Genomic DNA, 25,192 nt, shown 5'->3' on the forward strand with positions numbered 1-25,192 from the left:
GAACTCCACCCAAGTGTGTACCATGAATGGATACAGAGGCCTTAGCCCAGATTAGAGAGGAACACCTTTCAGGTATGCATGAGCATATACTTCAAAGTCAGCTAACACAACATGAACCCATTTTAAGAATACTGAAAGATTAGCTAACATATTGTTGTACCTTTCATGATAGGAAAAGTGTGACACAAGAACAAAATAGTTTTAAATTTTCCTAATCTATCGTATTTTTCACTCCATAAGACACACTTTTTTCCTCTTAAAAACTAAGGGGAAATGTCTGTGCGTCTTATGGAGCGAATGTGTGGTCCCTGGGGGGGACGGGGACCCGGGCTTCAGCTCTGGGTGCAATGGGAAGGCTGCGCACAGCCTGTCTGCTGCTCCATGAGCTGCTCTTTGGGGCTGGGGGGGGGGACCCGAGCTTCCCCCGCCAGCCCCGACAAGTTCCTTAGCAGCTCTGGGGTAGCCCATGAAGCCTCCGCAGGGCAGCAGGGAGCCTTCATCCCGCTGCCCCGCAGAGCACAGCTATCCCTGGCTTTGGGGGGAGGTGGGGGAAGGGACAGAGCGAGGCTCTCTCACCTCCCACAAAAGCCCCCAAGAGCCAGTGTGTCTGATGGGCTGCCCTTCTCCCTCCTTGGGGAAAAGCCCAGCACACACGCTCCATGCGGCTCTAGAAAGGGAGCACTGAGCAGAGCCTGGGATGCATACAGGCTCTGCTCAGTGCTCCCTTTAAATAATTTTTTTTTCTTGAATTCCCCCTCTAAAACCTAGGTGCACCTTAATGGTCAGGTGCGCCTTATGGAGCGAAAAATACGGTATATTTTAACCATCTCTTCCTACTAGACCCTTAGTCTATGAGCTCTTTGTTTGGAATAAATAGTCAGTTATGTCATGGAAAGACTCTAGAGCTTCTTTTGCATTTTGTCCTTATGAAGTCAGAGCACTTTAGATAAAAACTGAATTACCCAGTTTGCTTATAATCTCCAAGGCCCTTCAAGCCTCCTTCACTATATTATCTTTTTATAAATGTTATGCTAGCCACTCCTTCACCTTGTCAAGAAATGTGTCTGCAAATATTTTGCACATTTTAGGTAATTTAATAACATCACTTGCTTTATAGTAAACTTTATTCCAACTGAAATAAATTTTTCTCCTTGCACAGGATTCACAGCTAGTTGTTAGATGCTTGGGAAGTAGGGCTGGCCAATGACAGGTTTTCAATATTACAATGTATCACCAGCCAAACATTACAGTCTGGCAATTCACCATGATGTTGAAATAAGCTGCACTGACCCCAGCCCACAAGGGAGGGAGCAGAGGCAGTTTCACCTCACAGGACTGGGGTCAATGCAGCTAGGTCCCTCCAGCCCCAACACCTGGTGTGGAGAGAACATGCACTGCCCATCTGGGGGGGGGCACAAAGGCTTTACCCCCCCTCCAGCTGACCAAGCCCCATGTCCCTCCAGCTCACGGGGCACTTTTTTGTACTGCATTGCCCCATAAGACCCCTCATCTGACTGCCTTCGCCCTGGTGAGTGGGGTCTGTCTTTCCTCCCAGGGTGGTAGGTGACCCTGGGAGTAAAGATGCAGTGCACTGGTTGGGCCGGGAGAAAGAGATAACCTGCCAAGGCGGCACTGTGCCAAGGTACCTGCCTCACCACCACCTTGGCATGCATGGGCTACCTCTTTTGGGGTGCACAGCTGCCTGCCCCTCAGCAGACAAAATCTAGCAGAGCACCCACCACGTCTCTGCCTTGTGGGGGCTCCCTTAGACTTCTCCGCTGCAGGGCAGACAGCCCAAGGGAGGAACAAGCTAGCTTGTCCTCAATTGTACGATGGCCAGAGTGCAATGGTGGCTTCACCTGGTGGTATATTGCGTGTGAAACTGCCTCCAGTGCCCCAGCTCCAGTTTGTTTTTCCTTTGGCACACTGGTGGCAAAGGGACTCCTGAGTGGTCTCGCCCTCATACCGGTCCTGGACCAATGTATTGATATAGAAAAGTCCTTTTGATCCAGGCTTTTAAAACAAAATCCTAGTGACATGTATAGTCATTTCAACAGGGAGAAAAAAAATGAGATAAGAAATCTGCAATTGTGAGGGTCAGGCAAAGTCTGTTCAGAAGCTGAGAAATGTGCAGAGGCTGTTTTCTCAAGTCAGAGCATGTTCTGCTTATTTCTCATCCAACCAACATAAATCCAGTACCGTATTTTTTGCCCCGGGAGCCAGCGCTGGGCTCCCACGGCTTGCAGAGAGCTGCCTGTTTGGGGGCTGGGGTCGGGGAAAGCTCGGGCCGCCCCAGCCCCGCGCCTGGGGGAAAATAATTTCCCCCCCTTTATTTCCCCCCCCAAAAAACTAGGTCGCCTTATGGGACGGTGCGTCCTATAGGGCGAAAAATACGGTAAGTTGAGTTCCCTATTCCTTACAGCATTTTGGCGAGCCATTTGATTTTAAGAATATATCTGAGGGTGACTCACCACGAGCTTTGTTTAAAATGCTAAGATTTATCAGAGAGCATTCATTAACTTTTTAAATCAAAAAAACAGTAATAACCCACTGAAACCAGATGTCACCATTATGCTGCATAAAGTTTATTTCCTCCTGGCCTTCACAAAACATGACATACTATGTTGAGCACCATTTACAAGACTTACCTGATATTTTATCAAAATGTCAAAGAAGTCATCATCTGGTTCACTATTGCTACTGGCCATCAAGCGGCCAAGGACCGATTGACTGTTGCGCTGATTAAGACGAAGTCCTGGTAAATCACTGGCATTGGCTCGCTGATCATCTAGACGTCTACTCTGAGAGCTAGCAAGAAGATCTAGAAATTCATCAGTATGAGGTGAGACCATGGACGTAGAAAAAGCTGCAGAAAGATGAAGAAGAAAATACTTATGCTGCTTTTATTCTATTCTGTCAGAAGGTGGGAATTATACACAATTTAAAATTAGTTACATTTTTTCAATGTTCTTGACGGTGTAGAAGAAGATGTCACTGCCAGTCTGTTCCTGTCCTGGAAACAATACCGTTGATCATCCATTCTGTTGCTCTGAAAGCGACTTAGCAAATCAAAGAACCCTTCATCTCCAGGCACATCAGGGCTGTTCTTTTAAGAAGTCAGATAAAAAAATAGTCAGGCCAAAGTTATACTGGTTACTTTTGAAGACAATAGGAGAGATTTTTCCTCTACCCGTGTTACAAAAAAAGCTATGCACAAATAAATAGCATGGGAAAGAGGGAGGGAAGAAGAGCCTATGAGGTAAAACAACACTTAGGCTAAGACGCTAGCAAGCCAGCACAGTATTTGAGCAGCTGATACAGGTTTTATAATCAAATGTTTAGTTCTCACTCCAACCCAACAAAATTTTCAAATGGATTTTTCCACCCGAATCCTAACCATGCTTATTTAGAAAATATCCACTGAGCTTGATGAGAAGTGCTTCCTAAGAAGTATGCTCAGAATTACCTTCATCATGAGCATTAATCATGATGATGCTAAGATTTTTTTTTAACTCAAGCAAACAAGTTAAACCAACATGCTTCTAAAAAGGTGTTCAAACTATAATTTTAAGATTTCTTTCAAGAAATTAAATATTTATCCACAAATACCTTCTGTGAACTTAGTCGGTGGTCAATAGAATTACTAGCATCATGAAGCACTTTAGAAGATGTGATGTTTTTGTATTTTTTGCCTTTTAATCGATTTACAAAGTGTAGTTTTGCTGAAGGTTTAGGAACTAGTGGTTTCTGTTTGGCTAGAATTTCACTGTTCCAGTCCTGAACCTAGAGAACAAGGGACAATGTATATCAATAAACTATCCAGAAGAAAGTCTCTTATTCAGGCACAAAATACTACCTGCCTTAATTTTCACACTACTAACACTGAAGTGGCTGGTTTAATTTGGGTCAGTATCTCCACAGAGCTTGAAAAATTCAAGTACCTCATATCAAAACAGGAAAAAGCCTGCTATGGCAACAAATCCTACACCCTGGAAGTTCTAAGCAGCCTTCCAAGTTAGAACATTACAAGCGGTATCCACTACAACCTGTATCACTATAATAGACATGAAATTTTGGGCAAGAGGGTGGTCACATTTTCCCAGGGACAAGATACTACATTCAGGAAAGTAGTATGGATCCCAGGTATTATTTAGCTATGCTAAACTAATTGTCCAGGATAACTTTTTAAGACCTAAAATTAAGTTCATGCAGTGATGCCAATTCCTTCTTCATTATATTAATTGTACATCACTTTCCCCCTGTTTAAATTAGCTCTGCCTCCTTAGATTGTTCCTGAACTACAGATACACACAAGCATTCTGAATTTTTAAATATCCCATTTCTGTGTACAGATCAAGTGCAGCAAAAAGGAGAGACCCCCAGGCAAATGGGGGCGGGGCAGGTGGAGGCACAAGGGGGGGCAGGAAGCAGAAGCAAAGAGGACACAGTGGAACAACAGATGAACTTCTATATTTTTAACTTTTTCTCCTACCCTTTGACTCCCCATGTGTGGAGACTAAGGGTGGTATTCAATGAAGTTTTGCTTGGGGTAGGCCTACTGAAATTAATGGACCAAACTTAACCATGGTCACTAATTTCAATGGGTCTACTATGACTAGAAATAGCACAGGAAACAACCCTAAAAATGTGAACTTGGAATTCATTTTACCCATTTCTCAGCAAAGCTGCTGCTCCTTATAATTTTAAAACAATAAATTTAATGTTTAATGTTAAACATTAAACATTTAATGCTTTTTGCTCCTCCCTGCTGGTAAGCAGGAGCAACAAATCACAACCCTTGGCTTAGTATTCTTTCCAAATCAGGGATCATGTTTTTTGCTCAAAAAACAGGGATCCCTGGATTGAGTGATCTGCACATTGACCATAGAACATTAAGGGTCATTGTGATGAAACCTTGGAAAGAAACTCAGAACATCAAACTGCACAGAAATCAGTCATCATTCCATCTTGCTTAGGATGTACTTGTGTACCCTTCATTTCCAGTAGCACGCCTCAATTACAGAACCAAACATTATTACCCCTAGTACTGTTCTACTCCTATATCTTCTCTCTTTTTCAGTGCTATTTCTGGTATTTCCATGTAGTCATCTTCTGTAAACAATGGCTTAATTTATTTTAAGTACCCACAGTACTCAAGACAAAGGGAAGAAAAATATTTTCTATCCCTGATACGTAGTCAATCAACTAAATCTCTGCTTCAGTTCAGCTGATTTGGTCTTCAGATCATAAACATCAAATACAGCATAAGGTATTGACAACCTCAGGGGAGGGGGAGAAGGCTATAGATGCACACACAAGTGGTGCCATTTATTGCCAGATTCACAATCAATCAGAAACAGTTAATAATACAGATTTTGATTCTCCCATTTTTGACCAAAATCACTTTGTGCATAACTTGTTCTGGCTAGTCTAACATCCAAAGGTAGTTGCCACTGCAGAACACTAGTCAGTGAGGAGCACTGCTGCCAGAGACCTGACACGCCCCCCCCCCCCCAGGAGAGAGGGGGACGACGACAAAGCAGCAGGCAGGTCAGCACTGTGCAGGTGCGTAGATGGGAGTGCCACAACCTCCACATCCCCTCTCCCTATAGCTTGAATGACAAGTAAGACTAATGTGCTGAATCCATATTAAGTTAATAATGCCTAGCTGAATTCCATTTCCTGTAAAATCAGTGGGAGCTAATGTAGTCCGGATCCAACCCATGAAATATGTTCAGCCAGTCACCAACCTTTTCAGGAGTAAGCTTCATAAGTTCCATGTTTTCCATACTATGGCGGCGTCCTACTCGGGGTCTTGCACCTTAAGACAGAAAAATAGTTTATTTTGAAGGAAAGCTTCATAACAAGTACAATGAGGGTAAATTACCAGGACCTTCTAAAGTCTAATGACCAATGAAGATCATTACTACTTGAGACTAATAATTGAATTAGAACTCACCTACATGCAAGGTAAGATTTTATCAAATTATGTATTTATTTCCCACTTTCACCTGAAGGTCCCAAAGCAGGTCACAGCATAATATAAAAACAACTTGGAATGACTTAGAACCATAAATATGAGGTGGCTCCTAAAAACATAAACCTCAAGCGTCAAAATCCAAGGTGCAGCTTCAGCATTCTCTGAAAGCTGTATAATGAAGTTGCCAGATACAACTCAGCGGGGAGTTCCACAACTTAGTGGCCACCACAGAGAATGCCCTGTCACAGGCCGCCACCACCCCAATCCTCAGATTGTGGAGGAACTACCAAGAGGACCCCCTCTGCTAATCTCAGCAGGGTCTGTAAGGAATGAGGCAGTCTTTCAGATATATAGGGTATTTTGAGATATATATGTGTGTGTGTGTGTGGTGTTGGGGCTGAGGGGTGCTCTACAGTGGATTTCAGCGGGGGGGGGGGGAGAGACGATCAGAGAAATCGCCAATAATTATCTCCTAGATCTGCTGAGGGACTTCACTGTATAGGTGTGCTTATAAAAGAAAAATGGCTTGTGGCTTTTTAAAAAACAGTTTCTAAAACCAGAATACAAGAACAGACCCAGTATTGAAGATTAAGGATTGCAAAAAAAAATTCCCCATTGCATTGCAAATACACAATGGAAGCAGCAGGAACTTCCAACATTGGAAGAATGGCAGACTAAGATGATAGAATATGCAGAATTGGCAAAGGTGACGGGGAAGATCCGAAATCAGCACAACGAACTGTTTGAAAAGGACGAGTAAATTTATACAATATATGAAAGAACATTGTAAACATTTGTAGGTTTGAGTTGAAATATTTTGTTATGCTAATATTGAGAGCTGGTTTACATTTAATGAGGTAAATTTTATTAAGAAAGAAAAAAGGTAAATAAGTGGTTATAGAAATGCTAAGATGTAAGTGATTATTTATGAAAGCCAGAGAGTGGGATGGGGGGAAGTGGAAGCTCAGTTTGACCATTGTTCTTTGATTATGAGATTATGTAATGGAATGTGATTATGGTAAAATGTTAAATCAATACAAATTATTATTAAAAAAAGCAAATACAGAGTCTTATAATTTCCCCAAGTAAAATGAGAAGTATATCCCACAAAATATCAGCATATCTATGAGTGTTGAAGACTAAGTAAGATAAATCTTAATACATAATCATGGAAGTTTATACTTACCATTCACACTATGATCTAGAATTTGATTTTCTGTCATCATTGAACTGTTTGTGCTGAAACTTAGGCCAAGCACCATTTGTAGATCTGAGAGGTTAAGTTTAGCTGTTAGTTCTCCAGTTTTATCTCCCACCTGCAATCAAAAGCATTTTGTAATTTCATATCCATACTGAACAAGTTCCTGTATACACTATCCATAAATATGTAAACCCCAGTCCTTGAACTTCTGAGGCGGCTTCCATTTTGAGTTTCCCTATTGTACTGAGGCTTCTGTATTGAGTTTTGGTTTTCAAACATTTCGAAACTCGAACGGTCTTCCGGAACGGATTACGTTCGAAAACAGAGGTTCCACTGTATACTTATTTTTATAAAAAGTGTATACCACAAACAACTTGAAATATGACCACATACCTCTCTCGAAATGTCCAGATGCTTTTCGGCATAGTGCATAGCTTGTTCATGGTTCCCCAGGGCTGTGTATGCATTCCCCAAACTCCAGCATGCTCTTCCTTCACCAATTCTGAAACACAGTTCAACAGCATGACACTTATTAAATGCTCCATACATTAGCTTTCTAACTGACTTAAACCAGTAAGGACCCATTCCTATACTAGTCAGTTCATATGCCACAGTAAACCAGTTAATAGTTTAATGCTAATCCACTGGTCTGTGCCACTTTGTACTCCCCACTAGCACATGTGAGAAACAAATCGTGATCCTTGGCTTAGCTTTATGTCTGAACCAGAGATCATGTTTCATTTAAACAAACCACTACCGGCCAAGAACAAGTAAGAACATAAGAGCCTGATGCATCAAGCCAATCCTATCTAGTCCAGCATCCTGTTCTTGCTAGCCAACTACGTGCCTGTGGGAAACCTTTAAGCAGGATCTGAGCACAATAGCATTCACTCCTCCTGCAGTTCCCAGTAACTAGTATTCAGAACCATTACTGCCTCCAACCATGTATAACCTTCTTGGCTAGTAGCCACTGATAGCCCTACCCCCCATGAATCTTGTCGAATCTTTTAAAGTTGGTGGTCATCACTGCCTCCTGTGGGAGCAAGTTCCATAGTTTAACTCCTGTGTGAAGGAGGACTTTCTTTTATCTGCCTTAATCTTCCAACATTCAATTCTAGTGTTATCAAAGAGGGGAAAACACTTTTCTTCATTCACTTTCTTCACTCCCCACCCAAAAAAGCATCCTGAGCATGCAGGCATAACAAGGAATGGGTCCATTCTAAGGAAATGTTTTCCTCTTCTTCTGACACTCTCCTTCCCAGAAATCCTCATTCTCCCTGACAGCACGACAGCTCTCAGTGTGGGAGTGGGACACAACTATAGTATCCCTACGTGTCTCATTTACAGTTTTCTGCCTCTCTTAGCTTTCCTGGTCTGCCACCTTAGCTTCAAGGGAATGAGCTTGTTCCAAGAGAACTAGGAGCTCGTTGCACTTTGGACACACCCATGACTTCTGCCCAAAAGGGAGATAGCTGTACATGTGACAAGACAGTGTAAAACACTGCAAAGCCCCACACCCCTGCTGACATTCCAGTTGCAGGGGTTACTTTTATTGAGAGTTCAGGTTTACTTTAGTTAAAGGAAAGAAGGGGCAGAGAGTCGTGTGCCCTGTCCTCCTTGCCCTGCTGCTAAACCTGCACATCTGCTGAACTCACCTTGATGCTTTGTCAGCTGGGGCTCCCTCTAGCTCACTACAAATTTACATGCCTAGCTTTCTTCCAGCTACTGTAGTAGTCAGTGAAGTCAGGAGGTGTGGCTCAAATTTAGTTAGCCCCCTAGGAATGGGGAGAGAACAATGGACAGTGGCTGTTGAATCAACTAGTCCTCCTGGTGGTGCAGCACTGAAACTGCTGGCACATTTGTAAAGCTAAGCAGCATCCAGTATAGGTTCAAATAGGAGATGTGTTGAGATTCTGTGCATTGCAGGGGGTTGGACTAGATGACCCTCAGGGTCCCTTCCAACTCTACATTTCTGTGCTTCCTTCCCTTCCTGAGAGGAAGTCCTGTTTACACGCTCTTAGTAATGCTACTGAACAAAGCTAACTAGCTTTTATTTTTGTATTATTTACTGGCAACACACTTAACACCATCAGTCAACAAATGCATTACTTTATGGTCTCTGCAGAGGGGATCCATTTCTCTTTGCTTCATATGTTAACTGTAGAGAATCTGAAGTATGAACACGCATACTTCCACAAGCTGCTCAATTAAAGTAATTGGTTCTCAGTAACAGTTTATATTCAATTTGAATATACAAAATCCCATTAATGCACAATTTCAATTAAAAGCCCTAAAGCTACATAATACAAAGCTTAGTGAGAGAAAGCTGGCTAATCCCAATGCAAATCTCACAACTTTTAAAAATAATTAGTGCTTATTGAAGTTTCCAGAGTTGTATTTAGATATTGAACCCAGGCTTTTGTTTCTAAAGTAGCAGATCAAAGGACAAGTCACTGCACAAAACTGAAGGGAATTTTCAAAAGAGTTTATGATATGGCATGGTCACCTACAGTTCAAAAGGGTGGAGGGGAAAATCCCAAGAGGCAGGGGAAGGTTCTTAGGCATGCATAGTGTAGTTCTTTGGACCTTTGTCTATTTGAATAGGACAATTATTCTATAGGAACTTAATTTTATACCCTCAAAAAGATCTCTCTCTTGTTAATGAACAGTGGACTTTTAAAAGCCTTACCTATCATTCAGTTCTTCAGCAATTGCCAGGTGTTTCAGATGATAATCAATGGCCTTTTCATAGTCTTGAAGTAAAGTATATGTATTCCCAAGGCTGTAGCAAGCTTGTGCTTCTACAGCCCGATCTGTAAGCTGCCTGGCGAGCTGCAGTGTTTTCCTAAAAGTACAAACAGCTAGAAATAATCTTCGCTTACATGACTAACAAGAATGTATCTGCATATAGTTCATGTGGCTCTCAATGTTTAATATACAAATATAATCCTATACAAAGCTAATTATCTCCCCATTTCCAAAACAGTCTTTTTCCTTAGACCAGGGGTCTGCAACCTTTAAGACAAAAAGAGCCACTTGGACCCGTTTCCGAAGAAAAAACAACAACTGGGAGCCGCAAAACCATTGCGACATTTAAAACAAATATATCTCTGGAGCGACGTCACAGCCAGTACAGCACCTGCCACAGTGAGGAGTGTCGGGGTGCACAATGCGCCTCCTCCCCTCGCTAGTATCCGCCCCGGAGCCGCAGCAAAGATGTAAAAGAGCCACATGCGGCTCCGGAGCCGCAGGTTGCAGACCCCTGCCTTAGACAAATAGTATATATGCATAAACAAACATACAATGGGTCTTTATCAATCAATCTCTATTGTTTAGACTAGAAGTCACAACAAAGAAATAAACAAAATAGTAATAACTTCAACAAAACAATATAATTTATTTATCATGCTACTGAGAGGGCAGAAAACTGGCTCAAAATTTAGAAGCTGCCAAAGCAAATATCACCACTGCTAACAGGGTCACCCTACTTTGCAGTTCAGACCAATTAGGTTTCCTATCAACAGCTAGATCTAAGGATTTTGTATAAACTGCAAAAAAAACAGGTCAATCAAATAATGGGGTACATTTTCCACAGAACCAGTGCTGCAATCTAAAGCCATAGGGTAAGAACACAAACACAGGAAGTCAGACCATTGGTCCATGTGGCTCAGGGCTTGTCTACAGTGAATGGCAGCAGCTCTTCCAAGGTTCCAGGCAGAGGACATTCCCAGTCTTAATGGGAAATGCTAGGCATTAAACCTTGGACCTTCTGCACACACAAGCAGATGTTCTACCATTGACCATTTCCAAAATATTGGTATTTTCCTAAAATGATATTCTAAAACAGCTGTCGTTTGTTAGATCCTTAGATGAGTTAAGATAGTTTAGAGCATTAAAAAATGTAAGAAAAGCTTGCTGAATCAAGCCAATGGCCCATCTTGTCCACCACTCTGTTCTCACAGTGGCACAGACTGTTTATATGTTCTAATAAAAACTGATTTTGAGGGTCTTAGTTTCAAGGGGGGACTGCCAATACTGACCTTTTGAAAAGATCTTAACTAAATTCAGGAAAGAGAACACAACCAATCAATATTCAAATAAAACATCTAAATCTGAAAGTAGCTTCAGATTTGGAGTTAGAAATAGGAAATCCAGGCTCACACAAATATAATATTCTCTGGGTGGTCCAGGGCAAGTTATATCTGAGTCTAGCCTACCTACAAGATAGGCTAAAATCTGAAGGAAGGATTATAAATTTATAATGAAAACTAGAAGGATTGGAAAACTTATGAAAATAATACTGTGGTTAGGTATTAAACAATACATCGACTAACTTGTAGTATTCGGCAGCAGTTTCAAATTCTCCAAGGAAAATATAAGCATTTCCAAGATTGCTGTAGGCTCTTCTTTCAGCAGCTCTATCACCAAATTCTTTTGCAATTAAAAGGCGCTGAAAAAGAAAGGTTCTGTTGTCAAATACTGTGAATTTCTGATAGACAACTACCTCCTCTGGAATAGTTAGGAACCCATATGCCCACTACTGTGTCCTGAAAGAAGGAACAGTAACTCTTTCCTGAAAAATTCAAAGTAAAACAACTTTTAAATTCTCAAGTCTGCTGTTTGTAATGGTTTATACTGATATCCAGTAAGTAGTTGTAAAAGGATGGAATTTAATATGTAGGACAAAATTTTAGAATCCCAGGTCACTGATTTAAAATAAACCTTAATGTCGTAGCTGTCAACTTTTCCCTTTTCTTGCGAGGAATCCTATTCGGAATAAGGGAATTTCCCTTTAAAAAGGGAAACGTTGACAGCTATGCTTACTGTGGGTTTCTTTTAATAAAAAATTCAGCTATTTCTGCAGAACATACATTGTTACAGATTCTTTGTAAAGAGGAATCCTGAATAAACTATCTTTCATCACTAGGAGTTAACAGATGATAATAATAGTAATAGTAGCAATAATAAAAACCTGCTTTTTAAATGGCAGGTGCAGAATACATCATGCTGGAAACTATCACTATATTCTGGCATGCCATGCACATAACACCAAGCCAAGGTTTCTTCAGCCAAACTGTGGATTGTCTGAACCCAGCCCAGTTGACTAACAATTGTTTGTTTTCTGTCAATAAAGCCATGATTTGTTCTTGGCTTATAGACTTATTTAGACTATTGTGTGGCATTATGTCTGAACCAAAAAGTCTTTAGCCATACCACCCCAGATGCTCACCAATCTATACAGCAAAGCAAGAGCAGTCAGATAACAAACCAAGCTTGGGAGAAACAAGTCACGGCTCTGCAGGATGACTTCTGGTTTGTTGAAACAAACCATGGCTTAGTGTTTTGCGTGAACACAGCACTCTCTTGTACCTGTTCATGGGCAGTAACAGCACTCCTGAAGTTGCCCAGAAGATAATGAGTATTCCCCAGGTTTCCATAGGCACGTCCCTGGGCTGCTCTATCACCCAGCTCTGTCACTAATGTCAAGTTCTCCCTATTTAACAGGGAAACAAAATAAAAACAAAAGGTTTATGTTAGAAATGCATAACAATTAGCAGCCATGAAGGTGGCTGTTCTTCCTGCTCATGGAACTGACACAATGACCACAATACATTAATAACTTTTGCTAGAAGCCATCAATATTAGGTGGTTTAATGCTTTCACCCTCACAAAAGACCTGATCCAAAGCTGTCCTTTTATTGCCTTCCAGAGATAGGAAGAGGGGCCTAACTCAACCTATTGTCATTCTCCCCTTGAAGAGCTGTTGCATATATAGGCAGTGACCACTTTGCATGTGTCAACAGATGTGCGACTGCCAACATGTGGGTACCTGTGGACCTAGAAGAGGGCATAACAGGGCAAGGCAAGCTTATGTGCGCTCGAGCTAGAAACAAAACCCTGTGCAAAATAGTTGACACCTGTGCCTAAAGAGAGATTTTGGAGGCTTACAAACGTGTGGTCAGTTTGTTGAAGAGCAGAAATTCACCAAAACAAAATCCCATTTTCCACCTCTCTGCATTGCGATATTCAGAAAAAATAGGGAGATGAGCAGAGGAAGCCATCAGTTATTAGTGGCTTTTCCATGCAAAAAACATTTATATGAATCAGGCTTGTAAAAGTAGCGTGGTACACACACTAAAGATTAAGTGGAAGGCGTTTTTGATGAGAACAACAAGGTCTCTTTAACTCTATTGTTTTATAATTATTATTTTTCACATTACAACCTGGTTCGTTATTAGCTCATGGAAATGAACATTTTTGATAAAAATGTGGAAGAGCATAAACAAAATGAAAGCAAACTTGCTTCTCTTTGGGTACTGTTAAAAGTTCCTACACAATTTTTTTTTTTCATTTTCCTCCTTCATAAATATATGTTCATGGTTTGAAATGGGATATGTGTCACCAGACTGAAGCCAAATACTGTTGAAACCAGTGGTCAGCAGATCTCATGACTTGGGATAGGAAAGTACTGATGGAGTTCAAATGGGAATGACATGTAGCACTTTTCCATAAAGGCTGCACAGTGGTACCTCTGGATGCAAACGGGATTCATTCTGGAGCCCCGTTCGCATCCCAAGTAGAACATAACACGCGACTGTGCGTGCTGTGTTTCGCCGCTTCTGCGCATGATGTCATTTTGAGCGTCTGCGCGAGCGGTGAAACCCGAAAGTAACACGTTCCTTTACTTCTGGGTCGCCACAGAGTGTAACCTTAAACGCTCAGCCTGAAGCATATTTAACCCGAGGTATGACTGTATATATATTTTCTTCCAAATTCAGTGAAACAACCTCAAAGTAAAATGCATTCAATGTGTGATTGCCCTTGCAGATTATTAAGAAGCAACAATCCATATAGTTTTGACTTAACTTCACTGGCTTCTGGTACTGTTCCAGGTACAATGCAGGACTAAGTTTGGTAACTAATAAAATCTTGAACGAAACAGTACATACCATTGTGACTGCTATGATAAACTGAAAGTGTGTCCTACACTGTGCTCTCTGTGAATTAATTTCATTTTGGAAAGGCGCATAAACAGCTTTTATGACAGTTACTCTATAACTGTTGACATTTCCCTCCTTAGAAATTCATCAGCAAGTGCATTTTTATTGGCCAGAATTAAGCTGCTGCAACTGGAGAGACAAGGTTTCATCTGAATCTTTCATATGTTCTATTTTTGAAATTTATTTTTGTGTTTGGACTTTAACAAATTTTCAAACAAAAAGAGCTTATTATATAGAGAAGGGGAATTAGAAACACAGTTTTGAAAGCATGTCTAATATAAAGCACATTTTAAAAGGATATAAATACTATTTTAAGCTACATCAACTCCGCTTCCAAGAATAGTTCTCCCCGCTCCCTTTGTTACTTACTCATAATAATCTGCAGCTTTCCGCAATGCAGCTTTAACATCATCTGGAAACTCTCCTGGATCATGGGTACCTGCACAGGCTACACTTTTACCCTTAGAGTGATATACATTTCCAAGGTTATAAAGTGCTCTTGCTTCTCCAACCTAAAGAAGAAAAGGCTGGAAATGAATTTCAAACTTACTGCCTTATGAATGCTTTCAGCCAGACATATAAAAGAACATTTCTCAACTATTCAACAATGGATGTCTTCCCATTCCTTTCCTGCAATTCTGATGAGCCATTTCACCACAGCATTCCTCAAGAAGGCTCACTATATTTGCAAATATGTTTTATCAGGTGCCACATCTGCAGACTGCAGGAACTCCACAGAGACATCTTTTAATTATCCAAACACATGCTACCTGGATCGGTAGGCACAAAACTTTCTTTTTAGACTATCAAAACAAGTTCTCAGGAATGTGCAGGTGCTACCAAGCACTCGGTTATGAACGATTTCCCATGGTTCATGCAACTGGCAGATTCCCACACCTATTTGCTTTTAACAAAGACGAATAGCACGAGGAGACGTTAAGAAAAGCAAAATGGTGAATGGTGTTTAAGACCAGTCTGGATTGGTACCCAGATTTCCATAAAGGTTATAGAGAGCTAGAATGAGGTGCTCTTTTGTTCTCTACACAGCAAATGTATTATTAGGACAGAGACAGTAAATGTGGTATCCTCCCGATTTTGTGGACTGAAACTCCCAATGGAGCAGGAGGGGCAAACAGTGGTACAAAGAGAATTGGGAACTGAACAAAACTGAAATCACTTGAACCAAATAAATCTTTAGCTATAACCTTGTTTAAAAGAACACTTCCTGTCTCCGCCCCCCCAACAGTGCTAAATATAGCAAGTGTTTTTACCTTGTCACTTAGCTCTCTAGAAATGTCGAGGTGCCTCTGACAGCGGACAATTGCTTCTTCATAATTTCCAAGGACCTTTAAGGTATTTCCCAAGTTTCCACTTGCTTTAGCTTCACCTAACTGGTCCCCAATGGTCCTGAAAATCAAAAGAAATATGAACTCATTTCTGCCACTTTTATAACGTATGTGGACTTCAACCTACCTTAAACAGAAATATTTTCCTATTAAATATCTACATTAGTTACCACATGTTTGTTATAATTTGAACACACTTGAGTCCCATCCTAAATATGTTTACTCAGTATTAAGCCTTATTTGTGTATTTTAGACAACCTGTGATCACATTAATTCCAGCTAATGGCTTAGCAAAGACTGCTTGGAGATATTTTAACATTGGTCAAACTGCTACAATGCTATGGCTCCAATTCTAAATGCTCTCACTAGTACGTTAAGAACTACTGAAAACAATAGGACTTGGACATGTGCATAGTATTGCACAGTAAATGTACTATAATTTAGAATTCAATTACAACTCGGTGCAGCTAGGTAATTTTATACCCTGAACTTAATGATCTTACTGGGGGGGCGAATTTAGAAAGCTATGTGTATTACTTCAATTTTGAAGTGTACAACACTTCTCTTTTCCCCAACTCCCTGCCACCACTCTATGCTTTACCACTGCTTCTACATTTCTACTACATTAGCGCAAAAATCAAACCAAAGCTTCTGCTGTCCTCATGCTAAACACATTTACTTGAGAATAAGCACCATTTTATTGTAGAAAAATACATTCTTAAAGTAAAAGTAAAAAAATGAGAATATGTGACCATCTACATGTCCAGCTGGGCACCCCCTGTCTATACAATGTTTGCAAAAATAAGAAGAAAAAATGCTGAGGCAACTAGCCTCAGTCCTGCTGGGAGCTAACATGCCCGTGCCAGCTCAGGTCCTGTTATGAGACATCCCTTCCTTTATCCCAAATCATCTGCAGCTCTTGATGTTCACTAAGGGACCTGGACTTAGAACAACGAATGAATATTTTTTAAAATGAGAAGAATGAATAACAAACTTACGTGGATATGTTTTGGATATGGTATAAACTGTATGTGTGTGTGTGTATATATATATAAAAGCTTTAGCAACTAATCTACACTTAATGACCCACCCAGTGGTATTCAGAATATCACTCATGAAATCACCCAAGATATCCCTCAAGTAATTAAGGAACAAAAGAAGAAAAGGCACACTAATCTAGGAACTTCCTCTCTGCCCAGAACCTTGGAGGCTATACACCACACCCCTCAACAGTATTTATAGGAACTCAAACACCAGACTCTGCTCTGTTCCAGTAACAAGAAGCCGAAAGCACCAGCCTGAAGATGACGAGTGAGACCTCGTCGAAACGTCGCACAGACACCCCGACTCTTACACGGGAAGACACCCGAAGACACCAAAACCTGCATTCCTGTACCCGTGAAAATCTACGAAAGCATATATATATATATATATATATATATATATATATATGTGTGTGTGTGTGTGTGTGTGTGTGTAGTACTTCACTGGCTGCCAATCTTATGCTCTGTCAGTTTGTTTCTTTGAAGTGTATAATATTGTTTTGAGAGTAAAACAGTGTGTGTTTTAAACTTTAATGAAGATTAATTAAGACCACCACCACAATATTAGTGTCAGGAAACCCTTTTTGAAAAAACTAATTTCCAGTACATATTTTACACAATGCTTTCTAATACTGTATTTTCAGATATGCAGGTGGCAGAAGGAAGATTAGTTATACACAACTAATACAACTTAAGACCCAAGTCAAATTAAGTGTGTATTAGTGATCAATGCATGCCTTGCTTACATAAAATACCCTGGACACATCTGTGGCCGCTCTCATGAAATCCTATTAGCATATTTCATCACATAATTAGCAGGAATTAGCCTAAGAAATCTCTGTTGACAGAATTAAACCGAGCAACATTCTATTATCAAGTGTTCAATATATGGTCAAGTATATCTGGTCAATTTCACTGAACAAAGTTTATTCACAAACAGAAAAAGTAATTGCTATCTAGAGGATCCTGAAGGAATCAAAATTTAAAGTTACCTTGCAAGGGTTAAATCATGGTGGTGATACTCCAAAGCTTTTGTGTATTCATGCAAGTAGAAATAGGCATTGCCCAGCTGGCTGTAAATTGCACTGAGGGTTTTCAAGTCTTCTGTTCCAACCTGAACTGCCGCTTCAAAGAAAGAGACACCAGCTCGACAGTCCCCTGCTTTACACAACCGCTCCCCTTCCAAGGCAAGCTCCAGGCAAGAAGCTTCCATTCTGCAGAGATGGAATGCAAGACGCCATGAGTTCCAATATCCTGCTATTCCCCGCAGCTGTCATTAAGACCTACCTAAAACCCACACAAAATCCCTTGCTAGGCACTTTTACTGAAACATAGATAAAATATGCTTAGTTCAAGTGCACACTTAAGCACTCATGATTTTGCAAAATTAAAATTAAGTTCCAATTATCTTAGAACAGCTGATGCCCTTATTACATATACGGTACATTATTATACAAAGCAGAGGGTGTGATTGCAGCAGCAATCCTAAGCACCACTTACACTTAATGTAAGTAATAACACTTAATAAACACTTAATAAACATGTTTGGTAGCCCACCAACACATCATTAGTCATTTTGCAGCTCACCAATAGCCTGAAAGAAGAGGTTAAATATTTGTTTTTCAGTAGAAAACAATCCACACCTAGTTACCTGGAGGAGCTTCTTTCAGCACATGCAGCCAGAAATATGACTTATTTACTAGCTTCCCAGTTAAGGACCTTATAGTGCAGCCCATTTCACACAACAGAGGCAAGGGTTGATTTCCAACCCGGTACAGTGGTACCTTGGGTTACATATGCTTCAGGTTACATACACTTCAGGTTAAAGATTCCGCTAACCCAGAAATAGTGCCTCAGGTTAAGAACTTTGCTTCAGGATGAGAACAGAAATCGTGCTCCGGCAGCGCAGCAGCAGCAGGAGCCCCATTAGCTAAAGTGGTCCTTCAGGTTAAGAACAGTTTCAGGTTAAGAACGGACCTCCGGAACGAATTAAGTACTTAACCCGAGGTACCACTGTAATGGTTATTTTCAAGGCTACATTCCAGTTCAATTGACTAGACTGATGGTTGAATATCTCTGTGCCTGTCCTGCATAAGCAACAGACACTGCTTCATGTTTTAAGCTACCAAAAATACCTTAATCAAGCACAACAGGTTTTAGATTACAGTGGTAAGCATAATTAGAGTACAAAACTGTAGTGCAGAACAAAAAGTTGCAGTTCATGCATTTGTAAGGCCCCTGGTATATAATGTCTATTTGGGTATGTCTTGACTGTACACTACGTATGCCTAGTTGTGGAAGAAGTTCTCTCGCCCACCCCTCTCCACCCAATGGAATAAATGAGATGATTTATATTGGGGAAAGAGTATGGAAAGGGTTGAAAGGGTTAAATCCCCTCTTCCTGAGCACCACAGTCCCACTCTTCAACACAGCCCCATGGGACAGCTAAACAAGAACTGTGGGTGACCTAAATCACTGATATCCTACCCCCTGCTGCTGCCACCACCTGTTCTGTCTGGTTTGGACCTTACTAGACTGCTGTGTTGCATGCTTTGAATTGCTCCGTTATGTTGCGACTTCAACACAGAAACATGGAAAGCGGAAAGAAGATCGTGAATCTCTTAGCTGATGAATCTCAAGTGGCTATGTGATTTAAATTAAAAATTAATTGTACCACCAAAATATACCATCTATGTCTTTAATTCCAGATTCCTGGTTGCAGTGTTGGGCTTTTACAATAAGAAACCTGAGTGCATGTTTTGCCACCTATGCAAGCTCTTAAAATCAGATGTACTGCCTCCCATCTTCTCTGAAAGAGTGCTGACAGTTACCCTGTTTTTATTTATTTGGGGTGGGTGGGGGGGAACACACATGGAAGATACGCATAGATAGCAATACTGATGCTTTATTAGAACTGGTTCCATGATTGCTTCAAAATCAAGATTCTGGCCTGGATTTCCAAGTTAGGTGATATTGTATTAACATGCGGAGAATTTATAGGGGTTTTTTAGAAAACAACAACGCAACAAGGGTCTTTTCATTTAGAAAGCATAATCCTTGCACTCAGGCCCCTAATGTGTCATTCTGGTGTTCAATAATGTCTAGGTTCTCAGCTCTTACCCAGCCAACTTTCACACATAAATATTCTTGGATTCAATCTTTACAGGAGGGAGAAAGAACGAGTTATTTGTGCCAGTTGGACTGCAGTTCTCTTGGGTACAATTCAGCCAGCAGGAATTCCTTCGTCATTCCCTGCCTGAACTATTTGGGAGAAGCCTGGAAAGACAGACCACGGAAATCTTCCATCCCTCTTTCTCTGGCTTCTAAAGAGCTTGGCCTGTTAAGTGGGTTAAAGCCAATACTTAATACCAAGTCAGAACACTGAACATATTATCAGAGAGGAAAAAGGAAAAAGGTGGGGAGCAAGATGTAGTTACATATAATAATGACTAGAAAACAGGCAAGACTAAAAATCAAGTTCCTTGCAGTACAGGCTTTACTTGAAGCCCATGTTAGAATCACAGAGGCAGCTGGGGGCAGCCTTACAAACTATCTAGTCAACCCCCTTGCTCAATACAAGAAATCCTGAGTTAGAGTACCCCCAATATATGTTCTGCTTGAAAAACTACAGCTAAAGCTCACCATCCATCGAGGTAATTTGTTCCAATGCTGAACTGCTCTGATAATGTTCAACTGAAATCTACCTTCCATTAGATTAGTCCATTAGATCCAGCCCTACCTCATTTTATGCAACTGCCCCTCAGGTATTTGAACAATGCTATCATGTGTCTCCCCAAGCCCAAATATTCTTCTCTTCAGGCTAAACACCCTCAGTTGTTTTTTTCTTTAGAGGACTTGCTTTTCACACCCCTGACCATATTTGTAGTTGTCCACTGAACCCATTGCAATTTGTTTACAGCATCCAGATGTTCAATGTGTGATTGACTGTAATCCAGAGATCCTTTTCACGTTTTTCTGCCAAGCCAGGAATCCTCTGTTCTTTACACATGCATTTGGCTCCCCGCCCCACAGCAGAACTTTGCATATACCTTTGGTGGAATTTGATTTTGTATGTTTCATTCAGTTTTCCATTCCATCAAGAACGTTTTAGGTGTACTACTGTATTCTGAGGAGTCAGCTATCCTTCCCAGTTTTCTGTCATCCTCAAATCTGAAAACTAGTTAATACACCTTTTCGTCTAAGTCACACATAAAAGTGTGAAGAATTCCAGGCCTAAAACAAGGACTTGCTGCACCCCACTTGAAACCAGATTGATGAGGAATTACTGATATGCACTCTTTGAATATATCATTCCAACCAGCTGTAAATCCACATAACAAAACTATCCTCTAGCAAACAGTGAATCAGTTTACTATCCAAAATATCATGAGGAACAAATTAGTTTAATTCTTCCCATATATTCACAACAAGATGACTGTTAACATTATGAAGCATATAGTCCAGCAGTTAGGACTACAGAAATACACAGAACACACAAAAAAGCATTTTAAAAGTGATATGCAGCATTTTACCCATACTAGAGAAACTGGAGCATGAAGTCACATAAGTAGTTAGTACAGTACAGCACCTGACTGCGTTAATAAATAGTGCAATTATTTTAAATACCATCCAAACGCTATATAGGTTGTCAACTGGCAACATAAACCCCAACTTTGTATATACCAAATAACATATATTTCTTCAATATCATGCAACAGGACCTTTTAAAATTTCTAGTCAAAACAACTGCAGAATTAATGTACCACAGACTATATGTAATAAGAAACTACCAAAAGTATACTGTACCTCTTAGCCTTTGACACTCCGCAGCCTAAACACAAGGATATGATAGACATTCTTAGCTTTTGTTAAAAAAAATAGTGTACGCCTATTAGTCAGGAATCGTACAAAATAAATCTTATATTTCGTTTGTAAGTCTAGTGTCTCATGTTGGCCAGCCATACCATAGATTTGGAAACTTGCCAAAATATCTTAAACAGAACTAGAAGCCAACTTCTTTCATTTTGTTACAACGATGTCTAGCCAACATAACTTGAATAAAAACAAAACTGACTACAACAGTATGTAACACCACCACAACAAAAGAATTAAGACACGCTATTGGGTAATCTTACCTAATCCTATCCCCTCCAAAGAGGTTCTCTCCGGGCACTTCATGTTGAATGTCACATTCAATTAACTTGACATTTAGAAATTATAGGGCTCATCAACATGTAGAGGTTTTCCTATCACTTAGCATGATAAATTTATGGTTATCCTTTCTTGAATTTTCATTTTAAGTAATGGGTAGATTTTGATTTTTAATAAAGATTTTAAAGCACAAAGTCAAATGAAGCAGAATTTTATGAAAATTATATTATATGCATAAAGTGGCTTAAGGATAGATGGACACAATGCTGGAAGTATTTTTATGACTCAAGAGCAGAGCTTGCAGGGGTGCAGAGATGAGGTGTTTACTGTTACAAAGCGATAACAGCAAATAACTCCAGTTCAATTGTGCGAAGGCAATTTTTTGGTATGCCATACTGGAGATCAAAGCAGCTTTGGGAAGAAAAGCTATTTACAGATATCTCATTGGATCTAAAAGCTGGGCCTTAACTGAGGTAAGATACAACTTGCTTTTAATTACAGGAACAGCATTAGCAGCTGAGCAAATGCTTTACACCTGCACTATGCCTGTTTCTAAAACCTTATAAAATGTTTTTAAAAATGCTTATTATGCAAAAAAAAAAAAAAAATCAAGTGGGAGGGAGCAATATATACATTTTTAGGAATTCATCAAACAGTCACAAGAAAAGCAGTTTCATTTTTTCACTATCTCTTCCAGTACTCAATAAAAGGATATATTGTTAAGGATGCTGATTGGAAAAAATATAACTCTCCTGGTTTGTACATTTCAAGATAAATAATGTCCTGACTTACCACATGACAGTTTTTTAGATTCTGTGTAAGTATTTCCAACATACTGCTGCTTAATCTTAATGTTTTTGGTTCTACATATAATCAACAGAATCATTCTTCTCTGAACAAAATGTTTCTCAAATATAATTTTCAATTTTGGTCTCATAAATCACAACACATTGCCTATTTTGCCTCCATTCCTTTTAGAATTTCTCCATCTTTTCTTTTTTAAGCTTCTAAATTCTTATAAAATGATTTTTTTCCTTCATTCTTTTAAATGCAGGGAGCTGGTACTTCTGAGTAATAATTTAGTCCTAAATTATTTTAAGCAACTGTGGGAAAGAATGTGAATGCTAGCAAGTGTCTTTGTTTCCCAACCTGCATGCATCTTAAGTCAGGGATGGGCAAACTTCAGGCTTGCAGGATATACTTCATTTTTTACATAATCTCCAAGAGCCAACCAGAGCCATGTGCAAAAGCATGTGTTTAGAACTAAGGAATCCTGACCCCAGGGATTTATTTCCGAGTCCAGAGCTGAGCTCACAGTTCTTCCAAAGAAAACCCCATTCTTGATAACCTCAGCTGCTCCAGCTTTGTTAATTTCAACAGGGTAATGGGTGGGGGGGTGTCATTTTAGTGTTGCAGTTGATAAATAATCAGGAGTTAGAAATCTCTGCTGATCAACTGGAAAACACCCAGAGATCTACTAGAAGATAGAGGTCAACTTTCTGTCCACCTCTATATTAAGCTACCAAGAAACTGGGCCATATTTGCTGTTTAAGATGCAATAGAAGTATATGAGAATGCTTTGCACTTTCTATCCCTGCACTGTCATTATGTCCAAAAGATAATGTTTGCATCTACCCACATGCTGAGGTGCATAAGCTCGATGAGCAAAAACGTACAGATTTTAAACATGTTGGAAAATAATTAGTGCAAGCTATTTGCACTTTCTATTTTTTCCATTATCTCTGTCAAACCAAAAGCTTCTCTAAGTGTCTACTGTATTCCTTTCACATTTCTATTTTTCTTCTCCTGACCCAAATTTCTGAACACATAGTTGGCTGACTCTCTTGTGTTGTGGATCCCACCAAACAGCTGGCTGTAAGGTGTTTGGAAACCAATGCACAAGAGATTTTGACAAGTTGGCAGGGACAACCTACCTGTCACTCCTCTGACACCAAATCACTGTCAGACAGGTTATCCCACCCACTATCTAAGTTGGTCCTTGGAAGTGGGATCAGATAAAGATCTGACCATCAAAGCCAAAGAAGTTCCCCACCACTGTGCTAAAAAAAGGGTCTATGAAGTCTTTTGAAAAAGTAACGTGCAATTTACTTGCAAGCCTTGTTTTGCTAACCTTTTAAAAGTATATAATAAAAAAATCAGTAAGCATGCTTACCTGTAACGAACATGAAATGAATGACCTTCACACATGTTTAACAAAACATTTTCTTCCACTGAGTTGCATGATGAGTAGGAAAGACAATAGCTAGTATGTTGCATGCAGGGCAGGCAGTAGGTTATGAGGAAGTGCTTTACGACAAAGTCCCAGTTAGTGTATTAGCAAATTGGAGTTAATAAATTGTATGTTCTTGTTGCAGTAGTCTTCTTTAGTAACAAAAAAGAAGCTCCTTGTCAGATACCACTTAAATGTTCAGAAATAAGATGATGGGCTGTATCTGTGGCTGAATCTGTTGTGTTTCTGCAAAGAGAACAAAATATGCTATTGTTTCAAACTATGTATTTATCATCACAACAATCCACAGCCAATGAAAAAAGAAGTGTAACTCTGTTGAGCAATCTTAAACAAATAATGCAAATAGGGGGTGTTTGTTTTATAAGTCAATTTTCATCTTATATTTTGTTTTCAGGTTGGATACCCAAGTACAAAAATACATAAACCGCTCAATAATTGTGACTAGCACACACAACTATGCACCCATGCCCTTTTTCTTCATAACTAAATATAAGTCATCATTTAAGAGAATTTCTTGGTTCATACTTCAGTTTTAGCTCAAGATGCCAAATACAGTACAGATACCGTTTTATCATTTGCTTTACTTGTGACATAGTTTCAATTCTAGTTGAATTCTAGATGTGCTTATTTTGAAAAAAAAAACCCACAAATTTCAATTAGATTTACTTTCAAGGATGCAGCTTTAGATTCAGCTTTACATGTTACCCTGAAAAGCAGCCTACAACTGAGTTTACATCTGACTCAAAAGGTATTTTAATCACATGATGGTTATTTCATTTATTAGAATTCTTGCTGAAATGATTGTTTTGCTTCTATTCAAGATAATCATTTTCTTTACAGATGAACCATGCCATAGTCAGATACGATTAGAATGATAAAAGCCATAGCATGTGAAATAAAATGAAATAAAATCTATCAGGGCAATAAAATCTAATTCATGCTGCTAGTTCTAAATCTAGTTAAAACCGTTCTGAGGGAGAAGGATCTTCTAACTAAGCCAGATGGTTCATAGTTGGCTTCCTCATTTGTCCTCCAGATGAGGCTGGTAGCAGCAGAGGAACATGTTATGTTCCTCTCCAGACTCCCAGGTGTTCCTGCTGCTAGTGCTGATCTTACAGCTAGAGCTCAACAAACACAGAACTCTTTAGCATTTCCCAGGTGATTTTCATATTTGTGCATCATGAAATGGACAGTAAAAAAAAAAGTGGTTCAGAAATCA

At 39.8% G+C, this 25,192-nt stretch overlaps 1 protein-coding gene across 4 annotated transcripts in view; it reads right to left on the minus strand.

The window, feature by feature from the left end:
- Positions 1-25,192, minus strand: part of GPSM2 (G protein signaling modulator 2) — a 38,095-nt gene that overhangs the window by 1,370 nt on the left and 11,533 nt on the right. Inside the window, exons 2-15 of one of the 4 annotated variants that reach the window (XM_082228048.1) lie at positions 23,896-24,198; positions 21,378-21,402; positions 17,564-17,785; positions 15,454-15,589; positions 14,552-14,694; positions 12,552-12,675; positions 11,516-11,631; positions 9,871-10,026; positions 7,575-7,683; positions 7,167-7,296; positions 5,751-5,821; positions 3,610-3,783; positions 2,956-3,106; positions 2,649-2,866 (exon numbers count right to left, since the gene is read on the minus strand). In XM_082228048.1, the coding sequence (XP_082084174.1) occupies positions 2,649-2,866; positions 2,956-3,106; positions 3,610-3,783; positions 5,751-5,821; positions 7,167-7,296; positions 7,575-7,683; positions 9,871-10,026; positions 11,516-11,631; positions 12,552-12,675; positions 14,552-14,694; positions 15,454-15,589; positions 17,564-17,785; positions 21,378-21,402; positions 23,896-23,908 (1,788 nt within the window). In that variant the 5' untranslated portion in view covers positions 23,909-24,198. The remainder of the gene's footprint in view (positions 1-2,648; positions 2,867-2,955; positions 3,107-3,609; positions 3,784-5,750; positions 5,822-7,166; positions 7,297-7,574; positions 7,684-9,870; positions 10,027-11,515; positions 11,632-12,551; positions 12,676-14,551; positions 14,695-15,453; positions 15,590-17,563; positions 17,786-21,377; positions 21,403-23,895; positions 24,199-25,192) is intronic. The other 3 variants (XM_082228047.1, XM_082228050.1, XM_082228049.1) reach the window with 3 other exon arrangements.

This window comes from Podarcis vaucheri (genome assembly GCF_965113315.1).
Source record: "Podarcis vaucheri genome assembly, chromosome: 6".
NCBI classification, from domain to species: domain Eukaryota; kingdom Metazoa; phylum Chordata; class Lepidosauria; order Squamata; family Lacertidae; genus Podarcis; species Podarcis vaucheri.